This window comes from Pleurodeles waltl, chromosome 4_2 (genome assembly GCF_031143425.1).
Source record: "Pleurodeles waltl isolate 20211129_DDA chromosome 4_2, aPleWal1.hap1.20221129, whole genome shotgun sequence".
Taxonomy (NCBI): domain Eukaryota; kingdom Metazoa; phylum Chordata; class Amphibia; order Caudata; family Salamandridae; genus Pleurodeles; species Pleurodeles waltl.
The window spans coordinates 551,899,663-551,912,646 of NC_090443.1; the positions used below are offsets into that span (position 1 = coordinate 551,899,663).

The 12,984-nt window shown below is 44.2% G+C and overlaps 1 protein-coding gene across 1 annotated transcript in view; it reads right to left on the minus strand.

The window, feature by feature from the left end:
- Positions 1-12,984, minus strand: part of CEP350 (centrosomal protein 350) — an 821,600-nt gene that overhangs the window by 769,730 nt on the left and 38,886 nt on the right. The window contains exons 5-6 of the mRNA XM_069232082.1: positions 12,130-12,301; positions 1,074-1,681 (exon numbers count right to left, since the gene is read on the minus strand). Of these exons, the coding sequence (XP_069088183.1) occupies positions 1,074-1,681; positions 12,130-12,301 (780 nt within the window). The remainder of the gene's footprint in view (positions 1-1,073; positions 1,682-12,129; positions 12,302-12,984) is intronic.

The following is a 12,984-nucleotide window of genomic DNA, read 5'->3' on the forward strand; positions in this document are numbered from 1 at the left end:
TGTTTATTCATTTAGTGTTTTTTTTATTTTTTTATGAGGATGCCTTTCCATGCATTTCAATAACCCAAGACGCAACACATTGAGAGGGGCCTGAGGGAGAGGGAGTCTAAAGCAATAACAATGAAAAGTAATGTCATATTAATTTTAATTTGAATGTACTATATTATTGTAACTGGATGCACCTGTCCTGAAATACACCAATGGTGTGCAATGAATTAGCAAACCAAGTAACTGTATTGCAGTAGCAATGTAATAGAGAATGATCTAGTCAGTTGATGGTGGAGTGGTAACGTTATGTTTTCCAAAATGAGAATGCTAGTGTTCTGTGATTCTCTCACACAGGAGGGGAAATACAGAAGGGGAAATTCATGGGGGTAGAAACCTGAAGAAGGGCACCTGAAAAAGGGCACCACTGTACTCGGAGGCTGTAGATACTCAAGTCCCTGTCTTCCTCAGGCATTAAATTACTAATTTCCTTTCAGAACGTAACCTGGTTAGTGACTGGCAGTGCGATTCTGAGAGCCTATACCCGGTGCTAAGTTTGCAAAATAAGGGCTCAAAGTTTTGGTCAGAAGCCCACAGTCAGAACTCTTGAAAGTCAGAGTGCCAAATACCAAGACTTCTTTAGCCTTATTTCCAAATCATGTCTCTTTAATTCACTACCACACACTCCCTGCCTCTTTATCTCACTCTTGCAGGTTCTTTGTGACCAAAGCTTTCTCCGGTTGTAACTTTTCTTTTCTACTGCGCCCCCTTACATTTTGTGCTATTTGTTTTGCTCTGGATGAACGTCTGTTGAGGAAAAATAAGTGCCAGTGGGCCCCACTTGCAACCTCTGGCTCAAATTAAGCACTGTCTAGAACATTTACATTAGTTTAACTGTATGCTTCAGTGTCCCTTCCCCTAAAAAGACTTTAACAAATCCCTTCCTCCTGCCTCCACCAAATCTTCACATTGGAACAGTGACATTTTTCTTTCTCCCACCTATTTCTGGACCCCAATGAACACTGGCAAAGTGACACTTCATATAATGCACCAATTATGGAGTTTTATTTAATTTACTTTACACGCACCTTTGTAAGATGGAGCTGGCGGTGCCACTGCCACTTTCCGGACTTTGGCACTGGTCACTACACTTTCAGTGTTGTTGAGAAGGACTGGCTGGTCAGTGTGGACCAGGTACACATCCCTGCCCCCTGCTCCTTCTGTGTTCTCCCACTGCTTACGAATTCGCTCCTTTAGCTTCTCAAGTTTGGCATCAGTCTGTCGCCGCCTCAGGATTTCCAGACGATGGGAGCTGGTGCTGCTCACAGAAGACTGGGACATTTCTCCCATGTGCAAGTTTCTCTGGCCATTCTCCAGTGTATCTGTGCAATTGTTTTTTTGGTCAGTACTATGGACTCTGGACAACATAGTGGTTGGCAACCCCTCAGTTCTGTCTGGACTGCTGTATTTGAGAACATGTTCCGAGGATTGTAGGGCATCAATAGCGGGGCGGTCATTCAAATATCTTACAACTGTTTCATCAACGGCAGAAGAACGAGTGCTGTCAAATTCCTGCTTGTCTTGACTGTAAACTGTATGAACTGCTGCTTCTCCCTTCGAACTGTCCACCCCTGCCAGCAATACTTTGGCCTCCAAATGACTGGAACTCATGTATGGTGAGGCTGCATAGGTCTCCCTGTAAAACAGAGCAGAAGCATCAGCACATCATATCAGGACCGATGGACAAACAGTCACTCAGGAGAACAATAAAAGAAGCTCTTCTGAAATAGCACCACATGTGAAATCAGAGGGCTTCTTAGATCATTAACACCCAAGACTAGAGTGGTTGTCAACTCAATCAGCGCTTCCTTGATACAAGCATTAACAATCGCATCCATCACAAGTCTTTAGAAACCAAAAAAATTGTATTTAATGTATTCCTATCAACTCTAGGAAGCAAGCAGCTGAGATGAGCGGCAGCTCCTCCATGTCTTAAACAGTTACAATCAGTTCCTTTTACCTGCAAGGGATGTGTAGCCCTGACTAATGTACTTTCACATGCATGAGTCAAGCAGGTGCCTTAGCTCACACCTGTCAACAATGTCCACAGAGAAAAGCAGCTGTTGTGTTCCTGCTCTTAACTCCAGGAAGCATACAGCTTGTGATTAGTTCCAGAAGAATATGAATGTCTAGGATCGAATCTGTAAGAAAATGCCTTCCTTGGCATGGTTACCCCCTAACTGTTAGCCTTTTGGTAATGCTAGTTATGATTGGAAGTGTGCTGGGATCCTTCTAACCAGGTGCCAGCACCAGTGTTCTTTCCCTAAACTGTACCTTTGTTCCCACAATTGGCACAGCCCTGGCACACAGATAAGTCCCTTATAAATGGTACCCCTGGTACCAAGGACCCTGTGATCAGGGAAGGTCTCTAGGGGCTGCAGCATGTATTATGCCACTCTGGGGACCCCTCATTCAGCACGTGCACACTGCCTCACAGCTTGTGTGTGCTGGTGAGGAGAAAATGACTAAGGCGAAATGGCACTCCCCTTAGAGTGCCAAGCCCACAACCCACTGCCTGTGGCATAAATAAGTCACCACTCTAGCAGGCCTTACAGCCCTAAGACAGGGGGCACTATACCACAGGTGAGGGCATAGTTGCATGAGCAATAGGCCCCTACAATGTCTAAGCCAAATCTTAGACATTGTAAGTGCAAGAGTATATGGTCTGTCAAATACGAACTCCACAGTTCCATAATGGCTACACTGAATTCTGGGAAGCTTGGTATCAAACTTCTCAGCACAATATATCCACACTGATGTCAGTGTGGGATTTATTGAAAAATGCACACAGAGGGCATCTTAGGGATGCCCCTGCATACCAGTCTGACTCCTAGTGTTAGACTGACCAGTTCCTGCCAGCCTGCCACAACCAGACGAGTTTCTGGCCACAGGGGGTGAGTGCCTTTGTCACTCTGTGACCAGGAACAAAGCCTGCACTGGGTGGAGGTGCTTCTCACCCCCCCCTGCAGGAACTGTAACACCTGGCTGTCAGCCTCAAAGGCTCATGCCTGTTGTTACAGCACCCCAAGGTATCCCAGCTAGTGAAGATGCCCACCCCTCCGGACACAGCCCTCACTTTTGGCGGCAGGTCCGGAGGAGATGATGAGAAAAACAAGCAGGAGTCACCTACCAGCCACGACAGCCCCTAAGGTGTCCTGAGCTGAGGTGACCCCTGCCTTAAGAAATCCTCCATCTTGGTTTTGGAGGATTCCCCCAGTAGGAATAGGGATGTGCGCCCCCTCCCCTCAGGGATACGGCACGAAGAGGGTGTAGCCAGCCTCCAGGACAGTAGCCATTGGCTACTGCCCCCCAGACCTAAACGCACCCCTAAATTTGGCATTTAGGGGCGACCCTGAACCCAGGAAATCAGATTCCTGCAACCTACAACAAGAAGGGCTTCTGACCTGAAAGCCCCGCAGAGACTAAAACTGACTTGGCCCCAGTCCTACCGTCCTGTCTCCGGACTCAAAGAACCTGCACAGCGACGCCTCCAGCCGGACCAGCGACCTCTGAGGACTCAAGAGGACTGACCTGCACCTAAAGGACCAAGAACCTCCAGAGGACAGCGGCTCTGTCCAGAAACAGCAACAAAACAAGCAACTTTAAAGAGACTCCACTTCCCGGCAGAAGCGTGAGTCTTCAAACTCTGCACCCGGCGCCCCTGGCTCGAGTCCAGGACAACAAACACAGCAGAGAGGACTCCCAGGTGACTCCAACGACGTGGACACCCTGAGTAGACCTCCCTGCACCCCCACAGCAATGCCTGCATATAGGATCCAGAGGCTCTCTTGACCGCAACTGCCTGGTAACAAAGGAACCCGACGCCTGGACCAGCAATGCACCCGCAGCCCTCAGGACCGAGAGGAACCACCTACCAGTGCAGGAGTGACCAGCAGGCGGCCCTCATCCTAGCCCAGTCGGTGGCTGGCCAGAGAAGTCCTCCTGTGCCCTGCCTGCATCGCCTGAGTGACCCCCTTGGGTCCCTCCATTGATTTCTACAGCAAACCCAACACCTACTTTGCACACTGCACCCGGTGTTGTGTGCTTGTGTGTGTGTCCCCACCAGTGCTCTACAACACCCCCTTGGTCTGCTCCCAGAGAAAGCAGGTACTTACCTGCTAGCAGACTGGAACCAGAGCACCCCTGTTCTCCATAGGGGCCTATGTGTTTTGGGCCCTTCTTTGAACTCTACACCTGACCGGCCGTGTGTTGCTGGTGCTGTGGCTTTGGGGTTGCCTTGAACCCCCAATGGAGGGCTGCCTATGCCCAGGAGAATGAACTTGTAAGTGCTTTACTTACCTGAGAAACTAACCAAAATTTACCTCCCCAGGAACTGTTGATTTTTGAAGTGTGCACTTTTGAAATACCTTATTGCCATTTTAACCAAAACTGTGTGTACTACTGTTTTTACTCAAAGTTCTATACTTACCTGTGTGAAGTACCTTACAACTTATGTACTTACCTAAAATCTTGAATCTTGTGGTTCTAAAATAAATTAAGAAAATTTATTTTTCTATATAAAAACCTATTGGCCTGGAGCAAGTCTTTGAGGGTGTGTTCTCATTTATTGCCTGGGTGTATACAACAAATGCTTAACACTACCCTCTGATAAGCCTACTGCTCGACCACACTACCACAAAATAGAAGAGCATTAGTATTATCTAATTTTGCCACTATCAACCTCTAAGGGGAACCCTTGGACTCTGTGCACACTATCTCTCACTTTGAGATAGTATATACAGAGCCAACTTCCTACAGAATCTCATTGGTACTGTGACTGAACAGTACAGTCCTTAAATGAAGAATGTGGTTGTAATGGGTGCCAGAAATCACCTGCACAAGGCTTTGAAGAGTGTGAAACACAGAGTGTGGGAAGGTCAGTGAAACGGCAGCTCAATGGCCTAGTGCCACCTACTGTACCTTTCATATTTTCTACATCAGTTTGTTTGCACTCTCATCAAGTAAGCCCAATGTATTGCATCTCCAGCTTATCGTTCCATATAAGGCTTTCATGGAAGGTAAAGTTGCATGTTAGTCCCTAAAGGCTGACAACAGACTTTGTGGAGGTGTAGAGGACATGAGTTGGGAGGTAAAGAGCCTTGTGTTACAATATGCAAGATTGTGTCTTCTTCGGGAGCCCCAGACTAACTTTTTTGGACCCATGCTACCAGAAAAAAAAGAAACAAGACGACAAGGAAATAGCATGTCCTTGGAAAACAGTTACTTTTCCTTCTGTGGACTTAAGCAACAAGCACTGGCAAAGCCAACAGGTCTCGCCAATGTGAACTATTAGCTTTCAATGTTTTTAACCATGTTGAACAGCAGCACAGCTGTTGTGTAGCATGGCTTGAACGTTGAACAATAAAAAAAGGAAAAGTTTCAGGGGATAAAGGCATGCGACAACAGGGGAGGGCAGGAGACATGCAAGCAACAACAGGGGAAGGCAGAGGGCACGCAGCAAAAAGCAAGTGCAGGAGGGGGACAAGCAGCAACAAGGGAGGGCAGGAAGGGGCAAGCAACAACACGTAAGGGGCCAAAAGCACACAGGTCAGAGAGCAACACAGGGAGGAGGGGTGGAATAGGAGACGGCCTGTAAACACATATACTATTATGGAGTGCTTCAACAAAAAACAAAAAAAAGCAGCTCCAAAATCGCAAGCAGTGAAAGGACAAAAAGTACTTGGGCCATGCTTCAGGGTAGGGTCAACAACAAGAAGAGGAAATTAAGGTGGAACACATTGACCTAAGAGAAGCAAGCAAATTAAAGTGACAAGGAAGTAACTAATAGCAACAGGTGGGCTCTAAGCTCACTGTAAGCTAGAAAAGATGTCTTGCAAGCTATAGCACAAGCGCAGTCTCAAGTGAAACCAAACAACAATGACAGAACAATGTGATATTTGAAACAGCAGAGAGGTTGACCAAACCTATGATCGCCAATAAGAGTGAGAGCGCATAGAAAGCAGCCAATAAAGATCTAACCGAACACTGAGCTCTGCCATCTGACTTACCCAGGAATGAAATAGTGTTTGATTCCTCTTTTCCAGGGAGACACTTGTAAAGGTTGAAAAACAGCCAGAAAATGAATGACCGGGCTGAGCCAAGATGGTAACGTGGTGAGACATGAATGCCTTTCCTTCACCTGTGCCTGCTATTGGAATGTGGTGTGTGGGTCTCTCTAGTCCACCCTTCCCAGCAGGGGCAGGATCAGTACTGAAGCAGGAGTGCCAGTTTTAGTGGCTATGCACAAAGAAATAAAGATGACTAGACAGTTCTGGGTCACACAGTGGATTTTCTGGAAGAAATCAAGACAGCCAAAGATGACAAACTCGAAGTCTGGAACATTTTACCCTAAAAGGCCAGAAAAGGATTTACAGGCTCACCTGGAGGATCTTGAAAACAACTGAAATGCCATGATTAGAAGATTGCAAAATCCTGAGGCTCATAATATTGAGGAGTTTGTCAAGAGACTCTTTTCAGGTGCTACCTGACGTGACAGAAAGGGATATTATCCTGGATCAAATGCACAGAACTGGATGTCCATGATGAGACCCAACTGATATCCTAGCACTATTTCCAACAGAAAGAGGCCATTACTTCAACAGCAAGGGCAGCTGGCACCATGGTCATGTTATCAATGTCTACCAAGATCTCTCAGTGATTGGCCTCCAGAAAAATACCGGTGACCACATTTGAGAAGCAAAGAGATTACATACTGGTGGGCCACACCTTGAGGGTTGTTTTTCAGTGAGAGGGATTTTGGCATCAGGCACGTTCAGTCATGGAGGCACAACGAATCTTGGGGATACAGAGTCCAGAGTGGGACTCAAGACTTTGGCCACCTGGATCCCAGCATTCTGGCCTCAATGAGTCTACAAACTTCAGATAGAGAATTTTCCAGCGTAAGAGAAGCAGGGTGGTTGTCATCGAATCAGAGAAGAAAGCAGTATTTTTTGCAACTAAGAAGAGCAAGATTCCCTTTGATTTTTGCAAGAACCATGAAGATCTTTATAAACTGAATTTAGGGTAAAGGGGCTTGTTGGGAGAGGTAAGAGGAAAGTGCAGTGGAGGGGGGGTGGTTCCTGGTATTCCTGTGATTTCAAGACTGGTAGTCCCACAGTCAATCTTTGCAGATGTGGGCAGCGGAGGAGTTTCCTCGTATGGTCACACTGTGGATATTTAGAGATGGTTTCTCCTGCTAGATAGGGGAATTGCTTGGCTTGATTGGGCACCCAATCTTACCCAGTGGAGGGCAAATTCAGTCAACATGGGTAATGTTTAGTGTAGTTGCTATTAAATTGAGGGATTCCCCCGTGAGATGAGGTAGGGAAGAAAGTAATCACCCACTATCCAGACAAAGGTTTTTTTTGGGCACTTCTACTGTGATGTTCCCCCCTGCACTGAGATGAATAGCTTGTCGGCTATCTCTCAGTAAAGGCATATATGGTATTATGTTGAACAAATTAAAGATAGTGAGTTTAAATGTGAGAGGGCTTAATGCCCTGGCCAAATGTCTTTGAGAGCTTTTACTGTTATGTGATTTAGATAGCCATATTCGACTGCTGCAGGATCTGCCTAGAAAGAAGACTGAGATCAAAATGGTTCCTGCGCCAATATCTATTTTCTGAAAAAAGGAGGGGGGTTGCCTTATTAATGTACTATATTAATATGTGAAGTTAAATGGATTGTGAAGTTCAAAGAAGGCCACTGGCCCTCCGGCTTGCTATTAGGAAGTGTATTTACATTCGGGTCCATTTAAGCACCCAGCAAAAGGCAAGATAAGTTCTTGTGCTCAACACTGCCACAGATAAAGCAAACCCCCGAAAGGGATTTATTAACAGGAGGGGACCTTAACATTGTCATGGACAGCAGGGTAGACTGGCCTACTCAGAGACTGTGCCACTAGGGTAAGCTTTTCCAGGGATGTCAATCATGGCTACAAGAACTCGGTTTGATTGACTCTTGGCTAAACAGACACCAACAAAGAGATTTTTTATTTATCTAATCAGCATATTTCACTTATGCAAGATAAGACAAGTTTTTAGGTTTTCCAATCTAGGGTAAAAGATGGTTGATGTAAGATAAGGGTTAGAACAGTGTCTGATCATGCCACATTACATTTATCCCTTCCTGTTTCTCATACTAGGCAGTGGTTTGGGTAACCGAGACTGCAGGGAAATACCCTAAGCAATAAGGATAACAAGACTAACTGCTGCAGCTGTACAGTTACTCTTCATATAAAATGATACAGAAGATACCAAGAGACATTTTTGGGGACAGCTTAAAGACCTTAGTTTGAGGTCTTTTGAGCGACCTAATGGCCAAGTTTAATAGGGGCCGCTGGGAAAAGAGAACAGAGCTAGAGATACATGTCCGAGAGCTAGAAGAGGTCCATAAACAAACTGGCTTGTTTTGAACCTGGTGTTAATTGCAAAGCTTAAAATGCAGGGTAGAGATAGGGCTGAATATGCACTGCTTCGAGTGAAACAGGTCTATTACAAGGGTGGGAATCAAGCTGGGAAGAAGCTTATATCCAAGTTGAGGGATCAGGCAAACTGGAAGAGAGTCTGTTTGATTATGAATAAACCTGGGGACCTGACCAGAAAAGATGTTGAAATTAGCCAGGAATTTAAAGATTATTGTAAAGGCCTGTACTCAGCGAAGACAGTGAAAGCAACCAAAGCTGAGAAATAAAGCGGCGGTAGCTCGCCTAAATGGGCGTCAAGCAACATTGTTAGATAAGCCAATTACATTGGAAGAAGTGAAAACTAGCATCTTCAAGTTAGAGCCACATAAAGCCCCTGCCATTACATATTTTCAGGTTTATTTTATACAACATTGTGGCAGCTATTAGCACTAGTCCTCATTCAGTAACATAACTCTTTTGGAGACTCCTATCCAATGGCTGAATCAATGAGGATGGCCTTGACAGTAGTGATACCAAAGCCTGACAAGGACCCCACTCTCACTGGGAATTTGGCTTGGGATTGGGACCACAAATCCAGGCCTTCATTCACCCTGACTAGGAAGAGTTTATCCCCAGCAGAAATGCTGCAGATAACACCAAACATGCCCTCCGTATTGTGGATAATGTTAGTAGGACTAAGAAAATAGCTCTGCTCATTAGTAGCTGTAGAAAAGGCTTTCAAAGGATGCACACACTGTTTCTGTGAAGGGCTTTGGCCCCAGATTCAAAGCATAGATAGCAAGTGCGTACAAAGATCTGGTGACTAAGGTTTTTGTAAATGGGGAGAGATCCAATTTGTTTGGGATAAAGAGTGGTACCAGACAGGCTGTAAAGTGGATTGCTGTTATTTGATTTAAATATGGAACCACTGGCAAAAAGAATTGGAGCCTGTGAAGAGATGAATGGGAACTGCCGTGGTACTGAAGACCATAAGATTTTTTTAAAGGTGAAAGATGTGAATGGGTCTGTCCGATCAAATATGTTTCCTCCCACCTCTCTTAGAAGAGATTTTGAGTAGCTTTAGGGTTTAAAATAAATTTACAGAAATCTCAGCTTCTGAATTTATCAATCCTGTGGAGCAGAAGGCCTGTATTTAGACTATGTTTCTTTTGACTTGGGCTGTAAATGTTATCACATACCTTGAGGTAAAGATCCTCCCAACTCAGAAGAAGACAGCCTGTGATCTTTTGAGCTCCATTGAACTGAACACACAGAAGAAGCATAAGGAGGATATCTTTTCTTGGGAAAATCATTTCAGTTAAAGAGACGGCCTTCCTAGATTCTTATATCTAGCACAAACATTGCCCCTCCAAACACCAAAGTGGTCCCTTGGGGAGATTCAATGTACATTAAATAAGTTACCAGACATGTCCAGTCATCATGATTTTAGGACTGGGAGGGTGGGTTGAACATGTATAACTGTACTATTTGGTGGTCCAGTTGTGCCCCCCCCTCCCCTATCGATAGATGGTTTGTTAAGAGATGGGAGACTCAGCCATCCGACTTGAGTTATAATGCCTAGAAGAAATAGGAGTGCTGACACAGTTATATAGCGGGCAGCCCAGTGAGGCCACACTGTCAGTGTCAAGGATACTCATTGACTGTTGGTATAATGCTTTAAAACGAACAACACAAGGGAGTAATTTAAAGTTGACCGCACTGTGGGCAGGTGACTGGATTCCCACAGTGACAAAACTGGAGGGATTCGGACCTGTGACAAAATAGGCTTCTCTTGTTTGGGAGGCATTTAGGTGCCCACATGCATGAAATATGGTTACAGATTTTAGACGGGAATATAACTTTCATATGTCACCGTTTTTTTTTTTAGAATATTGCATATTAGATATGATTTGGAGGGCTACAAAGACGACTTAAACCCTACTTCTGACTTTACACAGAATGAATCGAAGCTAGTTTGCAGGAAAAAAAAAAAGATAAAAAGGGTGTCTCCCAAATCTATGGGGAAATGGTGGTGAACACGCAGGACCATTGAAGGAAAAGTGCTGTACATATCTGGAAATTAAAGGTGATGCTGATTGGCAAGAGGCAAAAATGAGCATGAGAGAGTCAGCAATCTCACCTAGGCGATGACTTGATCAATTTAAATACTTTCACAAGGGTCTAATATACCAATGCTAGACCACATAAAACGAAGATGATACCTAATTCAGGTTGTAACAGGTGTCAAGTGGCAGTGGGTACCTTTTAGACATGGTATGGGAGTACTCTGCAATTCAGATATACTGGTCTCAGATTCATGCTACTCTGGAGACAGTGATTGGTGTCCCACTCAAAAGCATTCTGTTGGGAATATCACTGGAATGGGATGGTACAAGAGGGGTAGGAAGCTGCAGCAAATTGGCTACTTGGTTGCAAAGAGTGATATCGTCAGCCATTGGTGTGAGACTAATGCATCAATGGTGTCAGAATGATTGCAGGTATGGACTGTGTACAAACGTAGGGGATGCCAAGGGAAAATAAACAGTTTGGGAGAGATGGTGAAATCTCCTCCAGGAATTATCCCCTATACAAAAGTGACATTGCAATAAAAAATTGCAGGAGAAAGTACTTAACATTGTAAATTTGTATTGGTTTCATATACTCTGTTAAACCATTAGTATGTATATGATCTATTATTGGCTTCTTTTGGTTTACAAAACAGCAACAAAAATTAACAATAATACAATTGGTTGTTTATAATTGATAAGCATACTTAAAATTGTAGGACAACTCGCCAGCAATAATCTCAAACCCTCCATCCAGCTGTCACAAAAGCAATGGATCCTGCAGAACATTACTGTCACACATATTCAAAGATCAGGGTCACAGGCTATTCAATAAAAAGCAAATAATGTGCACAGACCTGCAGATGGTAACACAACTAATGTCCTGTAGAAAATAAGCAGATGTTTCTTATGGAGTGATGTTGTAACTCTTGGTATTAAAAACCACTGCTATCAGCACAGTCCAGTTCTTCTGCACGTCTTTCAATCCGATATTTAGCTGTTAAAGCTGTGTTAAAGTCTCCTCAGAACTAAGGAACATAACATTCTCCCTGCTCATAAAAGTATTTCCATCACTTCCTACAAACCTAAAATGTACAGCTCTTACTCTGCCATTCTATCTGATGCCAACCAAAGAACAGGAAAGAACACCGCCCAGTCAACAGATTTTCATGAATATGGCAATCTAGCCATTTGTCCCATCATTTGTCCCATGGGTTAGCTAGCTCAAGCCGGCTCACAAGGAGGAATATACTAGGGCCACGAAGTGCATGTAATGATAAACAGGCAAATATACTGCATTACAATACACAGTTAGGGCAATTTATAACTGGATATTAGGAAGTGAAATCTACTGGTGCGCCTCTCTCCAAAGGGCAGCAACTTTCAAGAGTCTGTACAATGACTAGGAAAACCCCAGATTTACAAGTAAAACAAAACTACTGGGTGCAGGATACTACTGCAGTTTCACAAACCTTTCCCAGCGAGTGGCGCATGAGCCGATCTATCAAGCTAGGACAAAGGCTTGCCAAAGGACCACTTTGAAGCAAGCCCATACAAAGCTAAGATAATTTGTAGACCTCACACACACGCAGTTGTAGGTATGCCGTATCTCACCTGTACGAGACAAGGGGATCCCGAAACTCTACACGACTCCCCTTTTTCACATTGCTCTCTGACGTGGTGACTCGGAGTGGGCTTCGTGAGGATTTCTCTTTCTGTTTCTTCCCACGACTGGAAAGCTTGGAAGCTGGTGCTGGTCCTAAGGAATCCTCCAAATACCGTCCATCTGCAGATAGGGTGTGCACACAGACCAGATATGACTAAGTTGCAACAAACCACACACTTACTTGAGACAGTCTGAGGATACCTTGAAAACAGAGGCCTCTATGAGAGGGGAATTGTGAGGGGCTTTCTGGAATGCAGAGAGTGAGGTAAATGGCAATGAACAGAGAAAAATAACGCAGGGCAGTGAAAGAAACAACTTGTGCCCACTATGGGCTTTGGTATCTGCTACCTGGGCACAAATTAATATGCAACATTAGCAATCTTCTCTTCCATTGACATCCTTATTTATATTTGGCATTACACGTGTTGTAATGTTATGTTTGAAGTTTTTTTCTTGACACAAAGTGAAGACAAATTATCATTATTTTTAAATATTGCAATAACATGTCAAGTGGATTTTTTCAAGAACACCAAAGACTTACAGTTCTACATTTGTTATCACAGTAGCTGTCAAAAACTAACAATACTGAACTACTGTAAAATTCTATACATGACTGCATTCATATGTGATGGATGGGTCCACTTTTTACTCTGGTGGGCCTGGCTGATCTTACCTCATGAAACACATTAAAGAAATAAGAAAACAACAATCACAGATTCTGTACAACGATAAGCTCTAAACATCTTTCTGTAATTAGGACAGAGTCACCTCTCCAAAGTCCTTTACAGTTCACTTTTATATTA